Source organism: Homalodisca vitripennis, chromosome X, assembly GCF_021130785.1.
Source record: "Homalodisca vitripennis isolate AUS2020 chromosome X, UT_GWSS_2.1, whole genome shotgun sequence".
Lineage (NCBI taxonomy): Eukaryota > Metazoa > Arthropoda > Insecta > Hemiptera > Cicadellidae > Homalodisca > Homalodisca vitripennis.
Window position 1 is genome coordinate 40,963,906 of NC_060215.1, and position 11,379 is coordinate 40,975,284.

Consider the following 11,379-nt stretch of genomic DNA (forward strand, 5'->3'; position numbering starts at 1 on the left):
AAATTAAGGGGTGTTGCAACTTACTTTTCAATCACCCTGCATATAAAACATATTTCTAATATTCCATTTTATTTTTTCATAAAAATGAGAGGTTGGTCAAGTTTTAGTCTTACTTTTCCTATTGCCCATACACTGAAAATCTATATGAGGAACTTACTTAACAAGCAAAAATGAGTCTTGTTGGTAGCATCTTTGATTGAAGTATTCAAATACATGTATGTGATTAATACAGTCAAAGGTACCATATCTTATATTTTAGTGAACTTACTCTTACTGAACGATTTTGTATGCTGCAGGGAGAATACACTTAACATTTAGAGATGGATGTTTAATATAGTTAGTTTCCAGTAAGATAATCAAGGTAACTAAACAGGACCCAAGATCACTCACATCAAGTACCAAATATTGATAAAACTCCAAACTACTTAATAGATTATAGAAAGAGTTTTTGTTAAACCACAAATAAATAAAGAGTAATGAGTTGAAAAGTGATCCTTGTGGAATACTATATCAAATCACCTACAACCTGAGAATGGAGTTTAATTGAATAAGTGTGTTTTAGAAATAAAAGTTGAAATTATTATTTTCTGTTATTCAGTTTATATTTTAACCAAGGAAGAGGAGTTCATTGGTTAAATTTGTAATCTGGAAACAAATTTCATGCAGTACCTATAATGAATAATATATTTTATTTCTATATTCTAATTTCACTCCTGCATAAGTTTTCCAATCAGTATTTCTTGTCGTCTTTGGTTATCTGTATATTTAGCCTTTAACGTTTTAATTGTTGCAGATGAATCAATCTACTGTGCTCCTTCCGTTCTGATCACTTTCATCAACATGATGTTATTCAAAGACAGCAAGAGTGGGCAAGATCCTAAATTCAAAGACTGTGATCCTTACATGTATCCTTATCAGGTAACTGTAAATGTCTTAAAAGGTCCATGTTGACTGTTATGCTAATAGACATTTTTAAAATACTTACTTAATTGTATGCATTACTTTTTAAATGTATAAACACTTTTTTTAATACGAGTTCCATTGGAAATTTTTTTAATATGTTGGAGAACTACTACAGTGTTCTACTTCACTTTATATAATATTTTGGTAACAAAAACATGTTTCTTGTAAATAGTTTTAAATGTGCTTTTTAGTAAAGTAGTGATATGTTTCAATACACAAGGGCCATCCAGGAAGTGACCTATGTTTTGCCGTGGTGAAAGAAGGAGAGGGATACAGTCCCTCAACTTGGTACCCAAGCTTTCTGTAAATTAGAGTATACATACAGTATAGCTAGCTGCAGTAGCACATTGTTCCTCTTGCATCTATTTAATACAATTATGTACAGAGACAAATGATAAATGAAATGAGTTTGTCTTTCAAATGCTTACTATAAAACGTAGTTCAGCAAAATTGGTGTATTTTTAAACCTCGAGACTTAAGTTACTTTCTAGACAGTTACTTCTTTTACACAATAAAAACTATGTTATTTGAAGTAAAAAGAATACAATATTCTGATTATATTAAATAATAATGAGGACATATAATGTTTACAATACATTTGACATTCAATGTAGTATTAAGAAGACTGAACTCTTACTATACTTGCTGTATGTTCTACTGCAGCTCAAGAGTTAGACTTCTTATTGTTGAACATTATTAGGTGTGCCTCTTTGCTTCAACATATTTCTAGTACAAAAGTTTTAATAAATGTTTTTCATACAGACTGCTTAATATAACAAATCTGGTTTCAGAACGTTTTTATTACAATAAAGTAGAATTTCAAAACAATTATAGAGCACAAGTGAACTGAAATTCAAATTACTGTGACTAGTTATTTGATCAGAACTCTGTTCTCAAGGATGTATACATTTATTGTGATGGGGACAATTTTTATGTAGGTAGGCTACTGTGTAATTGATCAATTTACAAAATTAATTAATTTCATTGAATAAATTCTTTCTAGCTATTTTAACTACACTATAATATTTTGGAATGTTTCAGAACTCCATTCAAATGGGGCTGGTCCTTTTGGCTGTACTATGTATTCCTGTCATGTTACTAGGAAAACCTATCTATCTCCTCTGCTGTGGAGGGTTGAAGAAACACCACAAGGTAACATTAACCATACCAAACATATTAGAAAGGTAAATTTATTTTTCTATGGAAACAAAATTTTATAACTTTGGTATTTATTGTTATAAGTATTTACTAACTTGGAATTTTTACTTTATTTGTGAATGCTAATATACAAAAGGTGTGTCATTTGAATAGAGATCAGAGTGCATGAAACCTACATAGTATTCTTACTAAGGCTAGAGGGTTTTTATAAAATACAAATAATTTTTAATTACCTAGTGAACAATGGAAGACATTAACAGTTTTACATGAAGCTTCAATCATGTAAGTTAAATAATTTTCTTATTAATCTTCAGTCACTCAGTTTCAAAAATCGTGCATGGCAAAAATCTGTTGCAAATTGTGACTACTATTTTTGTCTTTTTTCCCTATAACTGTCAAACTCCCAGAAACCACGATTTATTGTGCTGAAACTAATAGATGATTGATCTACATTAAATTCGGTTTCTCTTGATTAAACAGGAAGGACAAGAAGAAGAGCCAGCCGGTGAGATCTGGATCCATCAGGCCATCCACACAGTGGAGTATATCCTCAGTACGATCTCACACACTGCTTCATACCTGCGTCTCTGGGCTCTGTCACTCGCTCATGCTCGTAAGTATCTCTCTCTCCTTTATCCAACTTTTGTATGTCTGAAGATCATCCACACAGTGGAGTATACTTCCTCAGTACGATCTCACACACTGCTTCATACTTGCATCTCTGTGATCTGTAACTCGCTCATGCTCGTAAGTATCTCCCTCCTTTATCTACCTTTTGTATATCTGAAGATCATCCAAACAGTGGAGTATACTTCCTCAGTACGATCACACACACTGCTTCATACTTGCATCTCTGGCCCTGTAACTCGCTCATGTTCATAAGTATTTCCCTTCTCTATCTAACTAAATGTTACTTGTGAAGACAAAATCACTGATATTTTTAATTTTAAGATTGGTTTACTCTCGGATTGGTGCAATGTTAATAGTCTTTCTCTAAATTTAGAAAAGACACAAGATTTAGCAATGTCTTTAAATAGATGTAAAGAGATTCAGTCTGTTAAGTTTCTTGGTGTTCTGTTGCAATCTGATTTAAAATGGTTTCTCTCACATTAATTATATTTTACCCAGGATCACTAGAGGTATCTTTATGTTAAGAAAATTAAATTACACAGTTTCTAATGATGTTCTTCTTCTAATTTATTATAGTTATATACATTCTTTTTTAATGTATGGTGCCAAATTTTGGGCCAACTGCTCTTACTCTCATTGTCTGTTTGTCTTGCAAAAGCAGGCAGTTCGATTGATTTGTAAAGCTCCAACTAGATCCCATTGTAAGAATTTATTTATTAAGTTACAAATTATGACAATTCCATGTATCTACATTTATCAGTGCCTTATTTATGTAAAACAGAACATACATCTTTTCAAATCTAATAGTGATTACCACAGTTATGAAACTAGAAATAGGCAGGAACTAAGAAATGATTTAGTATCCTACAGTACAACACAAAATAGCTTTAAATATACTGCCATTAAGTTATATAATCATCTGCCATTATACTTTAAAAATCTACCATCGAAAAGTTTTAAATGCTGTATTAAAAGATTGTTAACAGACAATAGTTTTTATAGTGTTGACGAATTTTTATGCTATAATTAGTTAATGATTATTTTTATTGTATTTTTGACTCTGCCTGTACAATTATGTAATGATTGTTTTCTTGGCAATAAAGAAAAAAAAAAAAAAAAAAAAAAAAAAAACTTTTGTTTGTCTAAAAAACAAAGACCCTTGCTGTATACATAACAAATAAACAGCTGATTCTTATGTATTTTTTAATTGATTGTTTAACCTTCAAAGTGCTTACTATATTCACTTGTAGTGCTACAGGTTTGTTTTAGAAATTTTTCAAGCATATATTTTGAAGGTAGATTCATTTTGAAATGAGTAATAAGCTCATAAAATTAAGAAAATTTAACATATAGTAAATAGTTTTTTATTAGCAAAATCTACAACATAAGAAAATAATAATTACAATAACTTAATGTTCCATGTTAAAAAGTTATTAACTCTTTTTTTAATTTTGCTTACTTTTTCACATTTAGCACAGCATAGCAGCACTTTATTAAACAATTCAAAATAAAGACAAATTTATAATATACACCTTGCACATCTACTTTTTAAAAAAAGCACAGGAACAAAACATATGTTGTTTATGCCTGCTGAACAGCCTTAAAAATCTGCCAGTCAAACAATTACTTCAACGGTTGATTTTTATGATGGAAAAATAAAGACAGCATGTGGATAAATTAATAGTGCTATTTTCTAGTTTACTACTATATATAATACATTGAGAAATATCATCAGTTATGGATGTTATGTCGTTAACGGTAAACATGACCTAATCTCGCATAGCACAATGTTAGCACTATCAGGTGGATCACTGACATCGCGTAGTATGACGTGAGCACTTTTTATATCTATTATGTTTGTTTTAAAAAATGTCATAAGTGAACATGTGATACATTTGGTGTCTGTGTATTTGTGGCATTGTGTATTTATTTCTTTCTGTATATTGTATTTTCCAGAGCTATCAGAAGTGTTGTGGCAAATGGTGTTCAATATGGGGCTAGTGATGGGTATCGAGTACTATGGAGGGATCATCATATACATCTTCTTTGCCTTCTGGGCCTTTGGTACTATAGCCATTCTCATCCTCATGGAGGGTCTTTCTGCCTTTCTACACACCCTGCGGTTACACTGGTGAGTGATAGTTAGTAAAATAACAAGAGAGGTACTTTTATTCTATCTCATACTCTTTAAAAATTTTATGAGAAGTTGTACACATATCTAGTTGTGGTATGAGACTAAACATTTTATTTCTACATTATATTTCAAAAGTGTAAGACATTTTTAGAAAATCTAACTATTAGTGTTAGGTTCTAAGCATCTGAAAATATATGTGGCAATCTCAAGTTTAAATCAATTTGAATCTGGGTATCCGTTGTCTAGGATACAAGTGAAAGCTAAGCTATGTAGCCACCAATGATAGAAAGGTTATAACTTGACAGAGAGGAAATATAAAGAAAAAACTGTAAAACCAAAGATTTCAAAATCCAACTATTTTTTTCAAAAAGTGGAGTAAAATAAATGTGTAAAGTAGTGTTTGTATACAAATTTGCTTATATGCTATTTTTATACGACTTATTGTAATAAATCTAGTAGATTTCAAGCCCGGTAGGTAGCCCAAAGATGAATTCTCCTTTAATGGGCAGTATAGTGGATATCTTGTTTCATACCTATCTAATCAGGTAACACAAGAACATTACAGTGGACTCCAGACAGATTCTTATTTTCATAGAGGCACAATTATCAAGGACTGTCAAACTGACGTAGTGCTGCTAGATGACAGACTCCAATGGTATCCCAGGAAAGTTTATAAAGTAACTGCTCTGGTTGAAAGTTCAACATACTATGGAAGGTCAATATCATAATCAGCAATGACAATGGAAATCCTGAAACACCGTCTGAGTATAGACCACTCTTTGTACTGGACACACCTGGAAAATTCTTTGAATGACTGTTGAAATCAAGACTTACAGAAGGTTAAGGATATTCTGACCCTCAATACGATTTTGAAGCTGGTTGTTCTAAGAGTGGGGAAAAGGCGCAAGTGGAGAATACTTTAGGGAGACTTGACATGGGTAGCTCATGCTTACTGGTCATGTTGGCCATGCTGAATGTGCAAAAAGCTTAATGTTCAGCCAAGTAGGCACACGTGATGGCTACCTTATGGAGCTACTACCACATATGCCTCACGGCTACCTCAGTGGGTGGAGCAGATACATGAATAAAGAATATTTATTGGCCATTGAATAAGACTTTGTTACAATAGGCTTCATCAAAATTTAAATTTACTGAAAACTAAATCAAATTAAAATAATCCTATCAAAATTATGATATTATATTAAAATTTAAATGTATTTGGTCTACATTAATTCCTTATGCAAGTCAAGCATATTACTTTTCATATACTCATCAATTAAGTAACAGGCTTTGACCTTTAACCACGTTGAAATAACTAGTTTAAGCTCATTTATAGTAAATTCCTTATAACCAATGGTAACTTGTTTAATATTCTACATGTAAATTGCTGACAACTGAAGCTATTATATCTCTTAGCCAGTCTTACATTGGGAGTCAAAAGATTTATTATTGATAAACCATAATAAAGGTGTACATGGAAAAATCCAAAGTAAGTCATTCGCAAAACCTCAGGATGTACACAATACTTGAGTTTATGTAGCAGAAAAATAACTCTAGAAAGCTATACAAATATTTTCGACATGTGCCTTCCACAAAAGCTTACTATCCAGAACAACCCCCAAGAGCTTGCCAGGTTTAAGAAAACATCCAGGTGTAACCAAGTTGTTTCTATGTGTAAAAATTGTACCATCAGTATCAACATCATTTTTAATAAGACTTTTATTGGAGTATCAGTGTTTAACTTGTTGAAGAGAATGATCCAACTATAATTTTAGTGTAAAAAAATCAGCATTGGAAAAGAGAATGGTTGGGGAGTTAAATGTTCAACTAACTCAGTTCCTAACTGGCCATGGAAAACTCAAAACTTACACGTTAAACCAGATAGATTCAGGAACTTGGAATGTCCTTGCAGGGACTTGAAGCACTATAATACCTATCACACCTGCTGCTGCAGAAGAACTAAGGAAGAAAGAAGAGATCTAAAGTACCACTGTCCATCTCTTGACGAACTCTATCTTTAGGAATCTGATTAACTGACTGGTATCAGCATATCTGCATAAGTAAAGAACGTATTGAAAACCAAGAAAACAGAAAAACAGTAATGCAACAGTAATATAATGTTATCCATTCCAATGGAACAAATGGCAGTTGTGGTTCTCTGAGAACTTACAAGTATCTTCTTAAATTAATACTGAAAGTGGTCCCAAAAGGAAGCAATACATGCGTTGGTGGAATTTTTGTGGGTGGGAATTGCTTTGACCAACGCTCTACATTGATTTCTAATAGTGCAATAACATTTTCACAATGGTTATATAGAGTACAACTTTTTCCTTATTAATAGAAGTGAATAAGGTGGTGGCTAAAACCCTTCTTACTAATAATATTATTACTTTTTTGAGCTGTCACTGTCTTTTACCAGGGACTACTGCTATCACTGCTTACCCCAATTCTGTTTTGGATTATACATATTCTTCTTGTATTAACAAATGCCCTATAACTCCTTACATCATATCTGTAACAACTAGCTAGTGCAACATTTCTTTTGGTTATGTGTGCCCTGTAAATGGGAAGTTTAAAACAGTTTTGTTAACTAAATACTAAAAGTAAAATCATTAGTAATTTTCCAATATTTTCCTCCATCCTTGTATATCAAGAAAACTTATATATGTGATTGTTTCACACACTCTCTACATCACGCAACCTTTAGAGTTGGCCATGGGAACACAAATTCAAAATTGAAATTATAGCCACAACAATGTTGTTTAGTGCAGAGGAGTGGCTATATACTATATCGAGAATACTTTTCTTTTCTTTCAAGTACAAGTAATATTAAGTTAAATCTTGCAAATTTGTATATAGTTACTTCCATGTTTACCAGTAATAATCAAAGACTGCAGTAAAGACAAAATGGTAACAAGGCAATGGCTAGATGGCAACCTCTAGTAGAAACTACATTCTAAAAAGAAAGAAATGTTTGGATAGAAAACTTTTATAAATTCCTTGTGTTTTTAATATCAGTTCAAGGTAATATTCTATTGCTTTTGTTTCTCTAGGGTGGAATTCTGTAGCAAGTTCTATTCAGGGAATGGCTACCTATTCATCCCCTTTTCATTCAAACGAATCATCAGCCAGGAGGATGAAGAAGAATGAAGATATTTTAGTATGATATTTATTTTGTAGTTAGATTTAGTAGACATGTATGAATGATAGGGGTTTATCAACAATTTCATTTCCGGGGATACTAAAAACAGTTGTGTTTAGGCTATAAATGTAGTCTAATTGTTTTACTGTAACTTATCAGTAACTAATTCTTCACTCACAATGGACTAGGCAAATACAAGATTATGTTCACCAATCTATGTAATTATCTATGTATGTCCTTACCAAAATATTAGTAAACAAAAAAACTGTAGATACAGCTCAAAATCTCATGTTTACATAACCTGGCTCTGAATTGTTATTGTTCAATCTAGTTATATTACAACTGCATTAGGGGTCCATTCTCTTTATTTTGTTGGTATGTTCCTAAACTGTTTAATTTTTACATTGAAATAAAATGTTGACTGTAAATTTTACTTTTTAATAAATAAACTTAATGAACATAAATAATTGAGATTGATTTTTTGGGAACGTTATCATTATGTCCCATAAAAGTATCCTAGATCCCATTTGTAGCACCCATCCTAAGCACATTGTCATGTTTGTGTTTATAATACTGGGTCATTTTGATGTCATTCGATTAGTAACCATTTCTAGTAGGGTGTTAAATGAGCACCTTGTACAGATCCATACAATGAAATAACACCTTCCCCTCCATTTTGATACCATATCATTAGGATTGATTTTATATTATATTCATGAGTTTAAAAAAGAACTATCTGATATATTAAAGTTTAAAATGTCAACAATTATGGTTGTATTTGTAAAACAGTATTTGAACAGTATGTCTTAAACAATTACATGTGATCTGTATTTTCTCTTAAGCTAAATCAGTTTTAAAGTGAATAAAAACAGTATTTTGAGGACTTCAATTCTAAAAACTCTATTTTAAAGTTAAAAATTTAATAATGCAAAACTTATACAACTTTTCCCGTACATAATTAAAATTATTATGATGTAAAAACTCAAGAAAAGAGTATATTAATGGAGAATTGCTCACATTTTTCTGCCAGATCATGAATAAACCCTCATAGTGACAGTCTTAAATGGCAGCTTACTAATGGGTGTTGAATCAAGGTTTTAAAATTATATGTATTACAGCATTTGTGATATGTTGTAAATTATTTTTTCTTCCTCTTTCATTTTTAAATGGAATGCTGAGAAAATGCTTATAAAAGTTTTCCTAGGCAGTTTGGAAAGTACTTACAGACATTTGCATGATAAATTTTCTCAGAGGTCTCAGAGGTTCTAGCACCGATTCTATTTAACATCTATATGGCTGACATCCTGATACTCAGGCCCGTATTCAGACCGGTTTTTTTGGACAATTTTATCAGGGCCCGGATCCTTAGGGGGTCTGGGCCGGGCCTCACCACACATCTGTTTGAAGGTTCGGTGACGGGACATGATGGGCCCAGCCGAATATCTTTTCTGGAGCTCTCCAAACTTGAGTATGGCCCTGCTGATATTATAAAAAGAATGTTTATCTATGCAGATGGCATTGCTTCTAATACAATGGGCTCAAGACAACAGAAAGCACACTTACTTCTGAGCTACTCTCAAAAATTATTTTAATATTTGGAAATCAAAGCCTAATTCTTGTAAAATTTAAGTCGTATGTTTATATAATAATAATATAATGGCTAAATACAAACTGAGTGTATATTTTAATGGTGTTCTTTTAACCCTTTCAGTGCTATGGAACGATATATCGTTTATCGACTATTTCCCGAAGAGTGCTAAGGCACGATATATCGTTTCTCGTCTTATTCCCGAAAAGTGCTAAGACACGATATATCGTTGTTCCGTTTTTTTTTTCTTTCGTAGCGCTGTTTAGCGTAATATTTTTATTATTATGTCCACTTGGATGAACGGAGGTCAATGAAACACGTGAAAAAAGTATTGTTTAATGTTATTGGCCGTATGATACTAAATTCATACATATTGTATAAATTGAACACTACCCATGGAAGAATGGAAAGGGCTGACTACATGATGGACGTAATTGAAGATCTGTCAAACGAATATCTTGCAACAAAATGTGTCCCTGCAAACATTGTGGGTGGGGGAGATGGCCCACAGAATGGTTTTGGACTGAGGAAACTTCCTGAAAAGAAGGAAAAAGTTTGCAAGTGCTGCTCTGGAACCAACCACCCAGAAGGAAAAGTGCGAAGATCCAGAACCGTGTGTGTGCGTTGTGGGGCTGGGGTACATGCAGAGTGCCTTGTAAAGCATGTTTGCAAATGAAAACCAACTGTACATAATGTAAACATGTTTTAAAATATACAATAATTAGTGCTATTTAGTTTTTATAAGACAGTGTGTTTTGTGTCAGACAGCAAGTAGCCACTCCTTTAGCCACCGGACTTGAAAACGTTCAGGTAATAAAATTTTATTTTTTTATAACTATTGTAAAAATAATCTAATTTATATGAAATTTTCAGGACCTATTTATCATATAGTATACTTTTAGGAAACAATGCATTTGATATTAATATTTTTTATTTTTGGTATTTTTTACAGGCTCAAAATCAGAAAAAATATATGAGCATAAGATTTATGTATATATACATGTATATAATTATTTTTTAAATTTGGCTAAATATTTGTTTTAGGTAGGCAGTACTATATTACACAAAAACAAATCAAATTTCAAGTTATTATCTTGTATAATAAGTAAAATACGATTTTTTAAGTAAAAGCATGCAAAATTGCCATTTTTACCCTAGCACTTTTGGGATAGATCGTATACAAAATTTTAGCACTTCTAGAAAAAAATCCAAAAAAATGCCCAGCACCGACACTATGACAGCCCGCAGTAGATTGATCTCCTAATTTTAAAAGCTACATACCAATAACCACAGAAAAAGTCAGTATAGGACAAGCGTTTTATAGCATCTAGCTGGGGTAATATGGGGGCCAATGCAAAAGCTTTGCACACATATCTGCCTTGTCCTTAGTATACTATACTGCTGAGTACTATGCTTCACTATCAAACTCTTGGGAGCACAGTACTTAGCAGTGGAGTGTACCAAGCTCCTGTGTGAAATGACATGAAAAATGCCTTTATTAAAGAGGCGGAGTTAGGGCTATCAAGCCCTCGCTACCACAAAACCTCATATTGTATACAGTAAATTTACAATAGTTTGATACAATTTTGGTAAATTATTAACTTATAATTTAAATATAAAATAACAAAATTTCTTAACCTATTCAAAATGAAATAAAAATCTAAACTTAAAGTAAAAATCTACATATTAAAATGAATTCAAAACTTAAAATACAAAAGAAAAAGTTTATATATATATATATATATATATATATATATATATATA

General features: G+C 31.9%; 1 protein-coding gene across 2 annotated transcripts in view; it reads left to right on the forward strand.

The window, feature by feature from the left end:
* LOC124368953 (V-type proton ATPase 116 kDa subunit a1-like) overlaps window positions 1-8,491 on the forward strand; it is a 33,458-nt gene extending 24,967 nt beyond the window's left edge. For both annotated transcript variants that reach the window (XM_046826520.1, XM_046826519.1), the window contains exons 14-18: window positions 794-918; window positions 2,005-2,115; window positions 2,602-2,734; window positions 4,708-4,882; window positions 7,939-8,491. In XM_046826520.1, coding sequence (XP_046682476.1) covers window positions 794-918; window positions 2,005-2,115; window positions 2,602-2,734; window positions 4,708-4,882; window positions 7,939-8,035 — 641 coding nt within the window. In that variant the 3' untranslated portion in view covers window positions 8,036-8,491. The remainder of the gene's footprint in view (window positions 1-793; window positions 919-2,004; window positions 2,116-2,601; window positions 2,735-4,707; window positions 4,883-7,938) is intronic.
* Window positions 8,492-11,379: the final 2,888 nt, after the last annotated feature.